General features: G+C 39.8%; 1 protein-coding gene and 1 pseudogene across 6 annotated transcripts in view; one reads left to right on the top strand and one right to left on the bottom strand.

Annotated features, from left to right (window-relative positions):
- The window catches only part of SOHLH2 (spermatogenesis and oogenesis specific basic helix-loop-helix 2), a 63,933-nt gene that overhangs the window by 32,709 nt on the left and 17,576 nt on the right, over window positions 1-13,648 (top strand). For all 6 annotated transcript variants that reach the window (XM_060191536.1, XM_060191540.1, XM_060191538.1 and 3 more), the window contains exons 7-9: window positions 10,366-10,513; window positions 10,668-10,759; window positions 12,970-13,091. In XM_060191536.1, the coding sequence (XP_060047519.1) occupies window positions 10,366-10,513; window positions 10,668-10,759; window positions 12,970-13,091 (362 nt within the window). The remainder of the gene's footprint in view (window positions 1-10,365; window positions 10,514-10,667; window positions 10,760-12,969; window positions 13,092-13,648) is intronic.
- On the bottom strand, window positions 837-9,862 carry LOC107523113 (ribosomal biogenesis factor-like; annotated as a pseudogene).

Genomic DNA, 13,648 nt, shown 5'->3' with positions numbered 1-13,648 from the left:
TTTTTCAATGTTTTTTTATTATTATTGTTGTTATTTATTGATGTTGCTGTGGTTGGATAGGACAGAGAGAAATGGAGAGAGGAGGGGAAGACAGAGAGGAGGAGATAAAGATAGACACCAGCAGTCCTGCTTCACTGCCTGTGAAAGTGACTCCCCTACAGGTGGAGAGCTGTTGGCTCGAACCGGGATCCTTATGCCAGTCCTTGTGCTTTGCGCCGCCTGTGTTTGGCTAGCTTTGCAGTCAGGAGAGAGGATCCAGGAACCAAGCTCGTGGTGGTAGCAATACAAATCTTTATTCCTGCTGGAGCTCTAGAGTCGGTGTGAGCACAGGGGGTTAAGCCATGTGGCGCCAAACTGCAATGGCCACCTCCTGCTCTGCATGCCAGCCCTTCTCCAGGTCAGGACTCCAGCTCAGGGAGAGAATAGAGTGAAGAGTGAAACCAGGAACAGAAGTGGGCTTTATAGGGTAAAACCAGAGTGGCAAGTCGGGAACCCAGATGGCTGGGAAAGGGGGTGGAGAAAAGAAAGAGCGGGAAGGTAGAAAGCTTCCATAGCAACGGTTGCTAGGGCTTTAACTGGTGGGATTAATGTACCCTGCAGACAGGGCGGGTCTCCAGGTAGAAAGAAGATAGATCAGGCAAAACAATGATTATGTAAATAGGCCATACTATCAGCAATGCAGCATGGAGCAGGGGGAGCTGGTTTAATGCCTGACAACCTGTGCTTGACCCTCTGCGCTACTGCCCGACTCCTTGAATATGTTCTCTTATAATCAGTCTGTTCAGCTCTTTGACCCATGAGAAAAATTGGGTTACTTAAGCTTTCATTATTGAGTTCTAGGAGCTCATTGATAATCCAAGATTTATGATTATGTCAATATATTTCTTGTCAGCTTGTGGGTTACTATTCATTCTCAAAATAGCACCTTTTTATGAATAAAGTTTTTTTTAAAAGATATTGAATAGAAGAAAGATACCAAAACACTGCTTAGCTCTGGGATATAGTGGGCTCTCTGGCATGTAAGTCCTGTACTCCAACACACTGAGCTATCACCCTAGCCCAAGTAATTTTTTTTTTTTTGTCCATCCACTTTTTAATTTATCTGACACCAAATTCCCTGCTTGAGGAGTTGAGAAGTGCATAGATGATGAGGAGTCTACTCCAGACACTTACAGGTGGGAGGTGGGGGTGTGCTCAGAAGCCTCACACAGACCTAAGGACGGCATACATAAAGACTCTGGGCTCTCTTCTGTGAGGTTTAGCTACTGAAGTTATAGTAGGAATGAAAGGCTCATGATTGGTATTTGTTTAATTAAGACTGTAAAGGCCAAGTAATTTTTTTTAAATTTGATGTTCCATTTATCCATACTGAAAAGTTTGTGAAAAGTTTAATATACAAATTACAGTTTCTGATAAGGTTCAGATGGACAAACACCTGGTTAAGTACACAAATTACCATGCACAGAGACCCAGGTTCAAGACCTATGCCTACTTGCAGGGAAAAAGCTTCATGATTGGTGCAGTGGTGAGGCAGTGCTGGAGGTGTCTCTCTGACTCTCTCTCCCTCTCATCTCCCCCTCCTTCTCAATTTGTCTGTTTATCACATAAAATAAATAATTTTCTTTTAAGGTTATAGTTTTTGTAATGAACCCAGCATACATAACCACTTCATATCTGCTGAATAGAAATATAGGGTTGATTTAAATCTGTTTTATTAGTGTATTCGAAAACTAAATTTTTATATATGCCACCATACTCATCATGTCTGATATTCTTCTATAAATCACATTTCTACTTGATATTATTACTTCCCAAGAGGAAACAGTAAGTTAGAGGTATTTTTAGGTTTTAAAAAAAACTTAGAAGATGTTGACATTATAAGACTTAACAGGCTAAGAAAGTTAAAGAGAGATCTTTAGGCTAGAGGGAAATAATAACTAGAAACTTGTATCTTAGGGGCCAGGCAGTGGCACACCTGGTTAAGCACACACATTATAGTGCGAGTTTCAAGGACCCAGTTTCAAGCCCCTGGTCCCCCCTGCAGGGGGAAAGCTTCATGAGTGGTGAAGCAGGGCTGCGGGTATTCTCTGTCTCTTTCCCTATCTATCTCCCCCTCCTCTCTCAATTTTTCTCTGTCTCTACCCAGTAATAATAATAAAATCAAATTAGAAATGGAATTTGTGTCTCTAGGAAGGAACAACTAGCATCAGAAATGAGAAATGTGCAGAACAGTATTGATTTACCTTTTGTTTAAACTATTTCAAACTTTTTAAATACATGGTCAGTTTTCTTTTTTATATTTATTGATTTTGGGTAGAGACGGAAAAATTGAGAAGGAAAGAGGAGATAGGGAGAGAGAGATACCTGGAGCACTTTTTTACCTCCTATGAAGCTTCTCCCTTGCAGATTGAGACCAGGGGCTTGAACCTGGGTCCTTGTTCATTGTAACATTTGCACTCAACTAGGTATGCCATCATCTGGCCCCATTATTTCAAACTTTTATCATAAAAATTATAGCATTGGGAGTCGGGCTGTAGCGCAGCGGGTTAAGCGCATGTGGCGCAAAGCACAAGGACCGGTATAAGGATCCCGGTTCAAACCCCGGCTCCCCACCTGCAGGGGAGTCGCTTCACAGGCGGTGAAGCAGGTCTGCAGGTGTCTATCTTTCTCTCCTCTCTTCATTTCTCTCTGTCCTATCCAACAATGACAACAACAATAATAATTACAACAATAAAACAACAAGGGCAACAAAAGGGAATAAATAAATAAAATTTAAAAAATTATAGCATTGTATTGTGTATGTACATTTATCCCAGTCATCCTGACAACTCCTGCATTAAGGATGACTGGGATAAATGAACATACATCATTACAGGATTTATAAATTATGTGTGATGTCATAATCAGTCACTTTTGATAGTGAAAAGTTAGCTATATATTTTTTTATGTTTTATTATCTTTATTTATTGGATAGAGGCAGTCAGAAATCAAGAGGGAAGGGGGTGATAGAGAGGGAGAGAGACAGAGAAACACCTGCAGCCCTGCTTCACCACTTGTGAAGCTTTCCTCCTGCACATGGGGACTGGGGGCTTGAACCTGGGTCCTTAAGCATTGTAACATGTGCACTCAACCAGATGCACCACCACCTGGCCCCATGTTAGATATATTTTATAATGCCAAGATTAATTCTAACAAGTTTTGCATAAGATGTTCTTATGAAACCAATAGACATATTGAAGTTAGATTTCAAGAAAAATATTCAGAAGTAAACCAGGATAAAACAACTAGAAGAGTAGAAAATCAGAGAGTATTGGAAAAAAATTATAAAATGGTAGCCAAATAAATAATCAAACAATAAAATAGATCCATATAGCTAATAAGAGATCAGAATCACATAGCAAGCATTAGAAAATATTTCAAACACAATGACTCTGAGAAAAGAATATTTTAAAAGTTGTAGGGCACGCAAAATAGTTCACTTGGATAGTGTGCTACTTTGCCATGTGCACAACCCAAGTTCCAGCCAGGCCCCTACCACACTGAAGGAAACTTTGGTGCTATGATCTCAGAACCTCTTTCTCTCTCTCTCTCTCTCTCTCTCTCTCTCTCTCCCTCTCTCTCCCCCTCTCTCTCTCCCCCTCTCCTGCCTCCCTCCTTCCCTCCCCCTTCCTCTTCCTCTCCCCCCTCCCTCTCTGCCTCTCTTCCTCTCTCTCTCTTTCCCTCTCTCTCTCTCATTCCCTCCCTCTCCTCTTTTCTGCCTTTTGTCTCTATCTAAAAATAATGTGAGAAGCAGCTAAATTGTATAAAGTGTTTATATTAAAAGAAGCAAGCAGTCTGAAAGCTAGTGAACTTGGAATCCATCTTAGTAAGTTAAAAAAGAAGAACTTGGGAGTGGGGCTGTAGTGCAGCGGGTTAAGCGCAGGTGGCGCAAAGCACAAGGACCGGCATAAGGATCCTGGTTCAAACCCCGGCTCCCCACCTGCAGGGGAGTCGCTTCACAGGCGGTGAAGCAGGTCTGCAGGTGTCTATCTTTCTCTCCTCCTCTCTGTCTTCCCCTCCTCTCTCCATTTCTCTCTGTCCTATCCAACAATGACAACAACAATAATAACTACAACAATAAAACAGCAAGGTCAACAAAAGGGAATAAATAAATAAATACTAAAAAAAAATTATAAAAAAAAAGAAGAACTTGGACCTGTGTTGCAGGAAAACAAGAGACTCTGGGGAAGGAAGGCAGAGAGAGGGCTGGGGCATTTGGGAGGGGGGCGGTTTGAGGTTGTGGTTCATGATGATAGAAAAGGACCTAAGTTGGGGGTGAGGATATTTTGCAGACACCTGTCATGAAGGGATGTGACATTTTAAGCATGTGTCAACAGCTGTACTGTGAACCACTAACACCACCCACCAAATAAAAAGATTAAAAAAAAAAGTTTAGTGAAAGGAAGTAGGGGTAAAATGAGGGCACTGAAAATATAGTAATAATGTGCCTTATTACTACAGAATATATAAATATTTAAATATTAAAAGGATATATTTAAATCATTCAATACCAGTAAGCTAATGTAAGATAAAATGGGGAAAATTTAAAATGGGAAATATTAAAAATGCATTTCACCAAGGCTGATGTCAGATAAAACAAACAAAAAATCTGCCTATTATATTGGACCAGTGGAATTTTCTATCAGAAACCTTACCAAAAAGACAATGATGAATCCCAAAAGGTTCTACTGATGAATTCTCAGACATTTAACAAATTATTATAGAAAGAAGAAAGTGAGTGCACAGTTCCATTTCATGAGACAAGAATAACCTTAAAATTTATAAAGAAGGGGGTTGGGCAGTAGCACAGCAAGTTAAGGGCACATTGGTGCCAAGCACAAGAACCGGCCTAAGGATCCGGCTCCCCATCTGCTGGAGGTCACGTCACAAATGGTGAAGTAGGTCTGTAGGTGTCTATCTTTCTCTCCTCCTCTCTGTCACCCCTCCTCTCTTGATTTCTCTCTGTCCTATCCAACAACAATGACATCAATGTCAACAATAATAATAACTACAGCAGCAATAATCATGACAACAACAAAGGCAACAAAATGGGAAAAATGGCCTCCAGGAGCAGTGGATTTGTAGTGCAGGCAACGAGTCCCAGCAATAACCCTGGAGAAAAAAAAAATTATAAAGAAAATTACTGGCTATTATCCATCATGAAAAGAGATATAAAAATGTTTAGCATAATTCAAGCAAGTTGAATAAATAATATGAAGAAAATGAATAAAGATATAATGCATCATAACTATACCAGGCTTATTGTAGAAAAACAAGACTGGTATAGCATTAAAAAATAATCAGGGTCTAGTGGCCTGGGAGGTAGCTCAGTGAGTAGAGCTGTGGACTTAAAAGCATGGGGTTCTAAATTTGATTCCTGGCATCACATGTGCCAGAGTGATAGTCTGGTAGCTTTTTTCATGGTAATAAATAAAAGTAAATATCCCAACTTTGATTCCCAGCTCCACATGTGCAAGAATGACTGGAACAGTGTCCCAACACTCTCCTTCTCTCCCTCTCACTACTAAATAAACATACTTAAAAAAAAGAGTCAAGGCCAGGAAAATAGCATAGTGCACCTATTTTGCCTGGTACCACTGAGGTTTAATTTAAGCCCAGCCCCCACCATACTGGAGAAAGCTTTGGTGCTGTAGTCTCTGTATCTCTTTGTCTACTTGAAAATATCAGCCTAGAACAGTGAAGCCCAGGTGACAGTAAAAATATAATTTGCCATACTAAACAAAATAAAGTAGAAAAAATATGATTAACTGATTCTGAAAAACTATGTGATAGTTTTGATAAGACCTCCTCAACCTGGGAAAGAAACACCTCAACTTCTATAAAAACAAACAGGCTGAGTGCACATGTTACAATGCACAAGGATCCAGGTTCAAGCCCTCAGTCCCCACCTGCAGCTTTGCGAGTAGTGAAGCAGGATTGCAGGTGTCTCTCTGTTTCTCTCCTTCTTTATCTGTCTCTATCCATCTCTTCCCTCTTGATTTCTGGCTGTCTCTATCTAATAAATAAGATAATAAAAATCAAAGAAACAAATAAAAAACAACTTGGTAGTCTGGGAGGTGGTGAAGTGGATAAAGTATTGGACTCTCAAGCATGAAGTCCTGAATTTGATCCCAGGCAGCACATGTACCAGAGTAATGTCTGGTGTTTTGTTGTTGTTGTTGTTGTTTTGCCTCTCTCTCCCCTTCTTGCTTTCTCAATAAATTAAATCTTTTTTTAAAAAAAAAATCTTGTAGCTAACATGTAACTTGATGAATTTTTGATCATTCATTCTTTATAAAGATCTGGACTCCCACTCATACCACTGTATTCCTTATTGAATAGTCTTCCATAGCAATTGCAATTAGGTTAGAAAGAGAAAAACACAGAATAATAATTTAAAAGAAAAACAGCAAACAGCACCACTTTTATTTATAGCCAGAATGATTTCTTAATGTATTAAGGCCCAGAACACCTATAAAATTGTACTAGAACTAAAATGTGAACATAGCAATTTGCAGGATATAAAGTCAATATAAAAAAAAAAAAACGAATTGTATCTTTTATATGTTAATATCAAACAATTTGCAATGGAAATAGGGCTGGATGACTACATAGCTACATAGCTACATAGCTGGATGCCCATAGCTTTCTAAGAACAAACAGTTCACAAGTGAAGGTAGACAGGTATCCAAGCAGCATGGTAAAAGCGCTCAATATAATTAGTTGTCATGGAAATGTTAATTAAAGCATGAGATGCTATTCCACATATACCTCATGCCAAAATTCTGAAATTATAATTACTAACAATGTTAAACATTATCAGAAACTTGGTATAAGAACTGCCATATGCAAGGGCCAGGCAGTGGTGCACCTGGTTAAGTACACACAATATAGTATGCTAGGACCCAAGTTCAAGCCCCTGGTCCCCACCTGCAGTGAGAGAAGCTTCATAAGTGGTGAAGTAGGGCTGTAGGTGTCTCTCTGTCTCTTTCCCTCTCTATCCCCCCTCCTCTCAATTTCTGTCTGTCTCTATCCAATAATGAATAAAATATTTGGGGGGGGGGGGAGAACTGCCATATGCTAAAATTGGACTACTTTGAGAAAAGTTCTGCCAGTTTCTAAAAAATTATAAAATAACTCATCTGCTCTATTCCTATTTGCCCATGAGAAATAAAAGCACGCATCCACAGAGTGGTGTACAGAGTGATCTAAAAGTGTCCATTCGTAAGAGAGTAGATAAATAAGCTGCGGCACAGTTCACTACGGCACACATACCTTTACTCAATAAAAAGGAACAGAGCATTAACACAGGCAGCTTAATGAATAAATCTCAAAAACATTGTGTGGAGAGTAAAAAAATCTTAGATAAAAGGACATATGCTGTAAAATTCGATTTATATGAAATTGAAGAAAGAATCTAATCTGAGATGGAAAAATATCAGATATGTGGTTGACTCCTTGGGAGATGGGTAACTGGGAAGGAACATGAGTGTTCTAGGTAATGATATTATTGGTTGTGTTATGTATTTTTGTACATTTGTTAAAACTCATAGAATAGTGCCCTTCATTTTTGTGTGTTTCATTGTATGTAAAGTTTACCTGAAAATTATTTAACTCTTATTTAATCATATGTTTAAGGGGTTAATGTATGTATTAAAGCTTTTAATTTACTTTGAATTAACTTGAATATAACACTATTGGCTGATGTATGGCCATTAGGAAGATTCATTTGTAATAAACCAAGACCATATTTTATATGCTATCTTATATTCTATAAAAATATGCTATTTTTCCCCAGAAAATCTTGCAATGTCATTTCTACTTCTGGGTAATAGTCTGCTGACCTTATAATGTATTGTGCTTTCTTATTGATTTTTTTATTTTATTTTATTTTATTAGATTTCTTTTCTTTTTTTTATTTTTTAAATAAATTCTTTTTTTATATTTATTTTATTTATTTATTCCCTTTTGTTGCCCTTGTTGTTTTATTGTTGTAGTTATTATTGTTGTTGTTGTTGGATAGGACAGAGAGAAATGGAGAGAGGAGGGGAAGACAGAGAGGAGGAGAGAAAGATAGACACCTGCAGACCTGCTTCACCGCTTGTAAAGTGACTCCCCTGCAGGTGGGGAGCTGGGGTTCGAACCGGGATCCTTATGCCGGTCCTTGTGCTTTGCGCCACCTGCGCTTAACCTGCTGCACTACAGCCCGACACCCGATTTATTTTCTTTTTTAAAAAAATGTATTTATTTATCATTGGATAGAGACAGAGAGAAATTGAGAGGGGAGGGAGACAGAGAGGGAGAGAGACAGAGAGACACCTGCAGCTCTGCATCACCACTTGTGAAGCTTTCCCCCTACAGGTGGGGGGGACCAGGGGCTTGAACCCAAGGCTTTGTACATTGTAGTGTGTACACTTAACCAGGCATGCCACCACCTGGCCCCATTTTATTTTGTTTTTATAGCTTACTAATTATTGCTACAACAGATAAATTTTTATAAATTGTTGTGTATTTTTGACCTTTGCAAGTGGAAGTATGTCGGGGTATGAACAGTTTCAATGTTTCTCCTACATATTACTGAATTTTCCATTTGTTTCTTTCCAAAATATCTCTGATATTTCCACAGTCCCAAAAGCTCCTGAAATCCTGTTAAAACACCACTGAACTAGGGGTCAAGTGGCAGCACACCTGGTAGAATGTACACATTGCCATGTACAAGGATTCCAGTTCAAGTCTCTGGTCTCCACCTGCAGGGAAGATTGTCTCTTTCTTTCTACCTTTCTCTCTGTCACTTTCTATCAAAGAAAGGTAGGGGGAAAAAGGCCTCCAGGAGTGGAGGCATGGTCTTGCAGATAAGGAGCCCCAGCAATAACCTTGGTGGCAAAAAATAAATAAATAAATACTAGCCAATAATATTTGTTTATCATTGTTTATATATCAAACTAGATCCCCCCCCCTTTTTGCTCTTTAGAGAGGTTTAGTAGCTTGTGAAGGTGCTAGTTGGTATAGGCTGAGGCACTATTTGAACCTCTATATATCAAGGTAATATTTGGCACAAAACAGGGGCTAAGTAAATCTTACTAAATGTATACAAGGATAAATGAAGCTACCAAAAACTTTGATAATTTTAGTTGTATGTTTCCTACGTGTTGCCCTTCAGGACAATAAAGGATTCTTTTAGTTCTTTTTTGAAAGTAGCCTGAGAATTGTTGCCTTTGCATATTGGCTTGTTCTCTCCTTACCTACCTCATGTAAAGGAAGCAGAACACACAGTTCTTTGTTTCAGAATGCACAGTTACCTATGAAGCCCCTGCATTATATATTTCCCATCAGTTTTTTTTTTTATTGTATAAAATATTTGGTTGGGCAGGGGTAGGTAGCATAATGGTTATGCAAAGACACTCTCATCTTGAAGTTCCAAAGTCCTAGGTTCAATCCCCTGCACCACCATAAGCCAGAGATGAACAATGCTCTGGTTAAAAAGGAAAAAAAAATGATTTATTGGTCTTTGGGGGGAATTAGATTCATCACCAGTGTACAACTGAGACTTTAATCTTGTGGCTTCATCAATGTTAGCTGCTGATTTTCATGACACTTCTGTGGAACCAGCTGTTTCTGCTGAGGTTCAAAAGAAAGACTTGTTGAGAAACGTGCAAGTTCCTTTTGTATATCTAGAAAAGCTTTATTCACTCCGTCAACCTTTTCATTATTCACAGTGTTTATCTTTTTTAAGATTAGTGGTAGCTGGTTTTGCTTTGATTTTAGCCTTTTAGCTATGTGAAAGGCATTCCTAGGTTTTTTCTCTTAATTTGTTCTTGGCCATTATCTTCGGAACTGTTGCGAAGCTGCTTATGATACAGGTAATGACATCTGCTCAGGATTCCTCCCATTTGATCTTTTGTTGGGCAAGTGGTCCAGGCCACAATGACATAAATATCCTGTCTTCTGAATTTCTAGTGGAAATCAAAAGAGAATTTATTCATATTGTGTGTGATCTTCTTTCATGAGGGAAGTGTCTCTTCTAGGTTATCATGGGTAGTAGGTGGCACTATGTAGTCTCCCTGGTATCTGGTATCCTGCCCACTGCAGCAAGTCTGGTTGGCATTAGCTCAAACACTGCGTTGGCAGCAGTGTAAGTAGGCTCCCCAGAATACAGATTTCAGGGACTCTAGTGGCTACGGATGCATTGCTGACCTTTCTTTAACATAGAGACTGGGTGGAGAGTGGGACAGTTCCTATATAAACAAATTCTGGAGGAAGTTTTGTCTGTATTGTGTGCAAGAGAGAAAATGAGACTAATTATGTGTATTGTAATTCTGTAATCAGAGAGAGAATCAAGTATTGCTGTGAGCAGCTGCGCACTTTGTTGCCATATATAAAGGGACGAAAGAACGATGCAGCTTCAGTTCTTGAGGCAACTGTGGATTATGTGAAGTATATCCGGGAGAAAATGTCTCCAGCAGTCCTGAGTCAGGTATTTGATTCCTAAAACCTTGCATTTTGTCATTAAAGGCAGTGCATTCATGTTCAATTTTATTTTCTTCTTTTTTATGTGATTGGAAGTGTGTGTGTGTGTGCGTGTGTGTGTAGTCTGTATCCTAACAGATTTCCCTGTCTCTGTTTCTTAGATTACAGCTGCACTTCAAAGCAATAAGAGGTTTTGTAAGAAATCACAAATGCCCGTTCAGGCACCCCTGCCAGGCACAATTATGGCACAGAGGTATGAGTCTAAAGTTGTTTTCTTTTGAACAAATGCACAGCATGAAGAAAGGTCGCAACCCAGACCCATCCATAATGAAAACTCAGATATTCATCAGAATTTTCCCCTGTTCATCAGTAAACCTAAACTGAATAGTGTGGTGGTTTTAAAATTAAAAAGTGAATTTTTGGGAGACTGGGCAGTAGTGCAGCAGGTCAAGCGCACATTGTGCAAGGCACAAAGACTGGCTCAAGGATCCTGGTTCAAGCCCCTGGCTCCCCACCTGCAGAGGGGGGTCACTTCATGCACAGTGAAGCAGGTCTGCAAGTGTCTGTCTCTCCCCCTTATTGTCTTCCCCTCCTCTCTTGATTTCTCTCTGTCCTATCCAACAACAACAGCAGTGGCAACAATAACAACAACAAGGGCAACAAAATGAGAAAAAAAAATGGCCTCCAGGAGTAGTATATTCATAGTGCAGGCACTGAGTCCGAGCGATACTCTGGAGGCAAAAAAGTGAATTTTTCTTATTCCCAGTGTATATAAATTTATGATAAACTGTGTGGACTATGGCCATAGGCTCATGATTCTTTATTCCCTCATTGACTTACTCTTGTTATTTCTGAGGACCCTAAATGGCACTTCCCTCTATATGAATGATAGTGCCTATGGCAGTCCAAGAGAGGCACAAGGGATCCTCACATTCCTGTCATAAGAGGAGGCCACAGGTCCTGCAGCCATCCAGCCCTGTTTCAGCTGGGAGTGTTTAAAGTAATCACTAGTGTAAAATATAACATGCCAAAGGATTATTCCATATTTAAACTTATTAGAATATGTAAACAGAGAAAAACTATAGAACATATAGAGCAAGAGCTTATGCTCCTTCACATCCTAAAGAATCATTTTGAGTCCTATTCAACAATCTGTTTTTATCTGTCTGCGTGTGTCTGCGTGTGTCTGCGTGTGTGTGTGTGTGTGTGTGTGTGTGTGTGTGTGTGTGTGTGTGAGAGAGAGAGAGAGAGAGAGAGAGAGAGAGAGAAGGTGGGGGAGTGGCATGGAGGGTTAAGTGCACATAGTACAAAGCGTAAGGATAGGACCAGCACAAGGATCTTGGTTTGAGCCCCCAGCTTCCCACCTGCAGGGGATCGTTTCATAGACGATGAAGCAGGTCTGCAAGTGTCTGTCTTTCTCTTCCCCCTCTTTATTTTCCCTTCCCCTGTCAACTTCGCTCTGTCCTATCAAAAAAAAAAAAAAATAGAAAAAAAGAAGGAGGAGGAGAAGCTGCTTCCCTTCTGGCACCAAGCTCTAGCTATTACCCTGGAGGCAAAAAAAAAAAAGGAAAAGAAAAAGCGGAGAGGGGAAGGGAGGGGAGGGGGAGGGGAGGGGAGGGGAGAGGAGAGGAGAGGAGAGGAGAGGAGAGGAGAGGAGAGGAGAGGAGAGAAAAGAAAAGAAAAGAAAGAAAAGAAAAGCCAGAGAACCATTATGCCATTTACAATGTTCTATTTGTTTTTGTCTCCCTTGTTTTGGTGTGGCATCAGGGATTAAAACCAGGGCTCCACAAATTTAAGGCTCTGCCACTGAGCCACCTCTCTGTTCTTTTTTTAATATAAGGGTTTCTTTTTGCTGATTTTAGTTATATATTATTTATTGGATGGAGACCGAAATTGAGACAGTAGGGAGAGAGACAGAGACATGCCTGCAGTACTGCTTCACCACTTGTGAAGCTTCTCCCACTGCAGATGGGGACCAGGGGCTTGAACTGGGATCTTTGCATATTGTAACATTTGCACTCAACAAGATACACTACTGCCTCCCCACCCCCAGTGTTTTCTTCTCCTCCTCCTCCTTCTTTTTCTTGACTCCAGGGTTCTTGCTGGGGCTCAGTGCCTGAACTATGAATCCGCTGCTCCTGGAGGCCATTTTTTCCATTTTGTTGCCATTTGTTATTATTATTGTTGTTGTTGTTATTGCTTTTGTTGTTGGATAGGACCTAGAGAAATTGAGAGAGATGGAGAAGACAGAGAGGGAGAGAGAAAGACACCTGCAGACCTGCTTCGCCACTTGTTAAGCAACCCCCTGTAGGTGGGGAGCCACGGGCTCGACCAATGTTTTATTCTTATACTTAATAATTCAAGCTTCAGCTGTGTTTCTTTGGAAATTGAAATGATATTCTGCAACAGTCACTGTTTTCCTTCTGAAATGTCTAAACAGTTTTTTTTTCCTATCCTTTTAAGAGAAAACACTCTGTTGACAAGCACTTATTCACCTGTCAGAGGGATCAGAGTCCTGGCTAATAAGTGCTTGAATGTGTACTCTGTTCCTGCCTCAGCAGGCTCCTTAGATGAACCTGTGAGAGGTGAGTTCTGCCTAATGCCTCAGGATTTGTGGTTTACTTGAACTTACACACAAGGCTCTCTCACTCTTGGCCTCCAAAGTGGCCAAGATGTAACCAGGGAGTAGAGCACTGCTGTGAGATTACACCATGAGCCTTCATATCATCTGCTTTAAATGCACACACTGGCCACCCAAAGATATTTAAGTAGCTTATTCCAGAAGCTGGACTTAAAATCGACCTTCATTAGTAGAAGATTCATTTTACTGACAGGCACACTAGTGTAGTGACTTCATTACATGAATAGACTATAATGGGGAAAAAGGATAGTCCTATTAATTCAATACTATGTCCTGAGAATTTAGCTTGTTAGTCTATTTTTTCCTGTTTTGTTCATTGCTGTATTTCTTTTTTTTAAAGATTTTTTTCCCTGCATATGTGTATGTTTTCTTTTCTTCACACATATAATTATTCCATTTAATTTACTTATTTATTTTTGACAGTGACAGAATTTATAGAGAAGGGGGGAAGGGAGACCTGCAGCACTATTTTACCACTCATAAAATTTCCTTTCTTCAGTT

The sequence above is a fragment of the Erinaceus europaeus genome, chromosome 5 (assembly GCF_950295315.1).
Source record: "Erinaceus europaeus chromosome 5, mEriEur2.1, whole genome shotgun sequence".
Taxonomy (NCBI): Eukaryota; Metazoa; Chordata; class Mammalia; order Eulipotyphla; family Erinaceidae; genus Erinaceus; species Erinaceus europaeus.
This window is presented reverse-complemented; position numbering and strand designations above follow the sequence as displayed.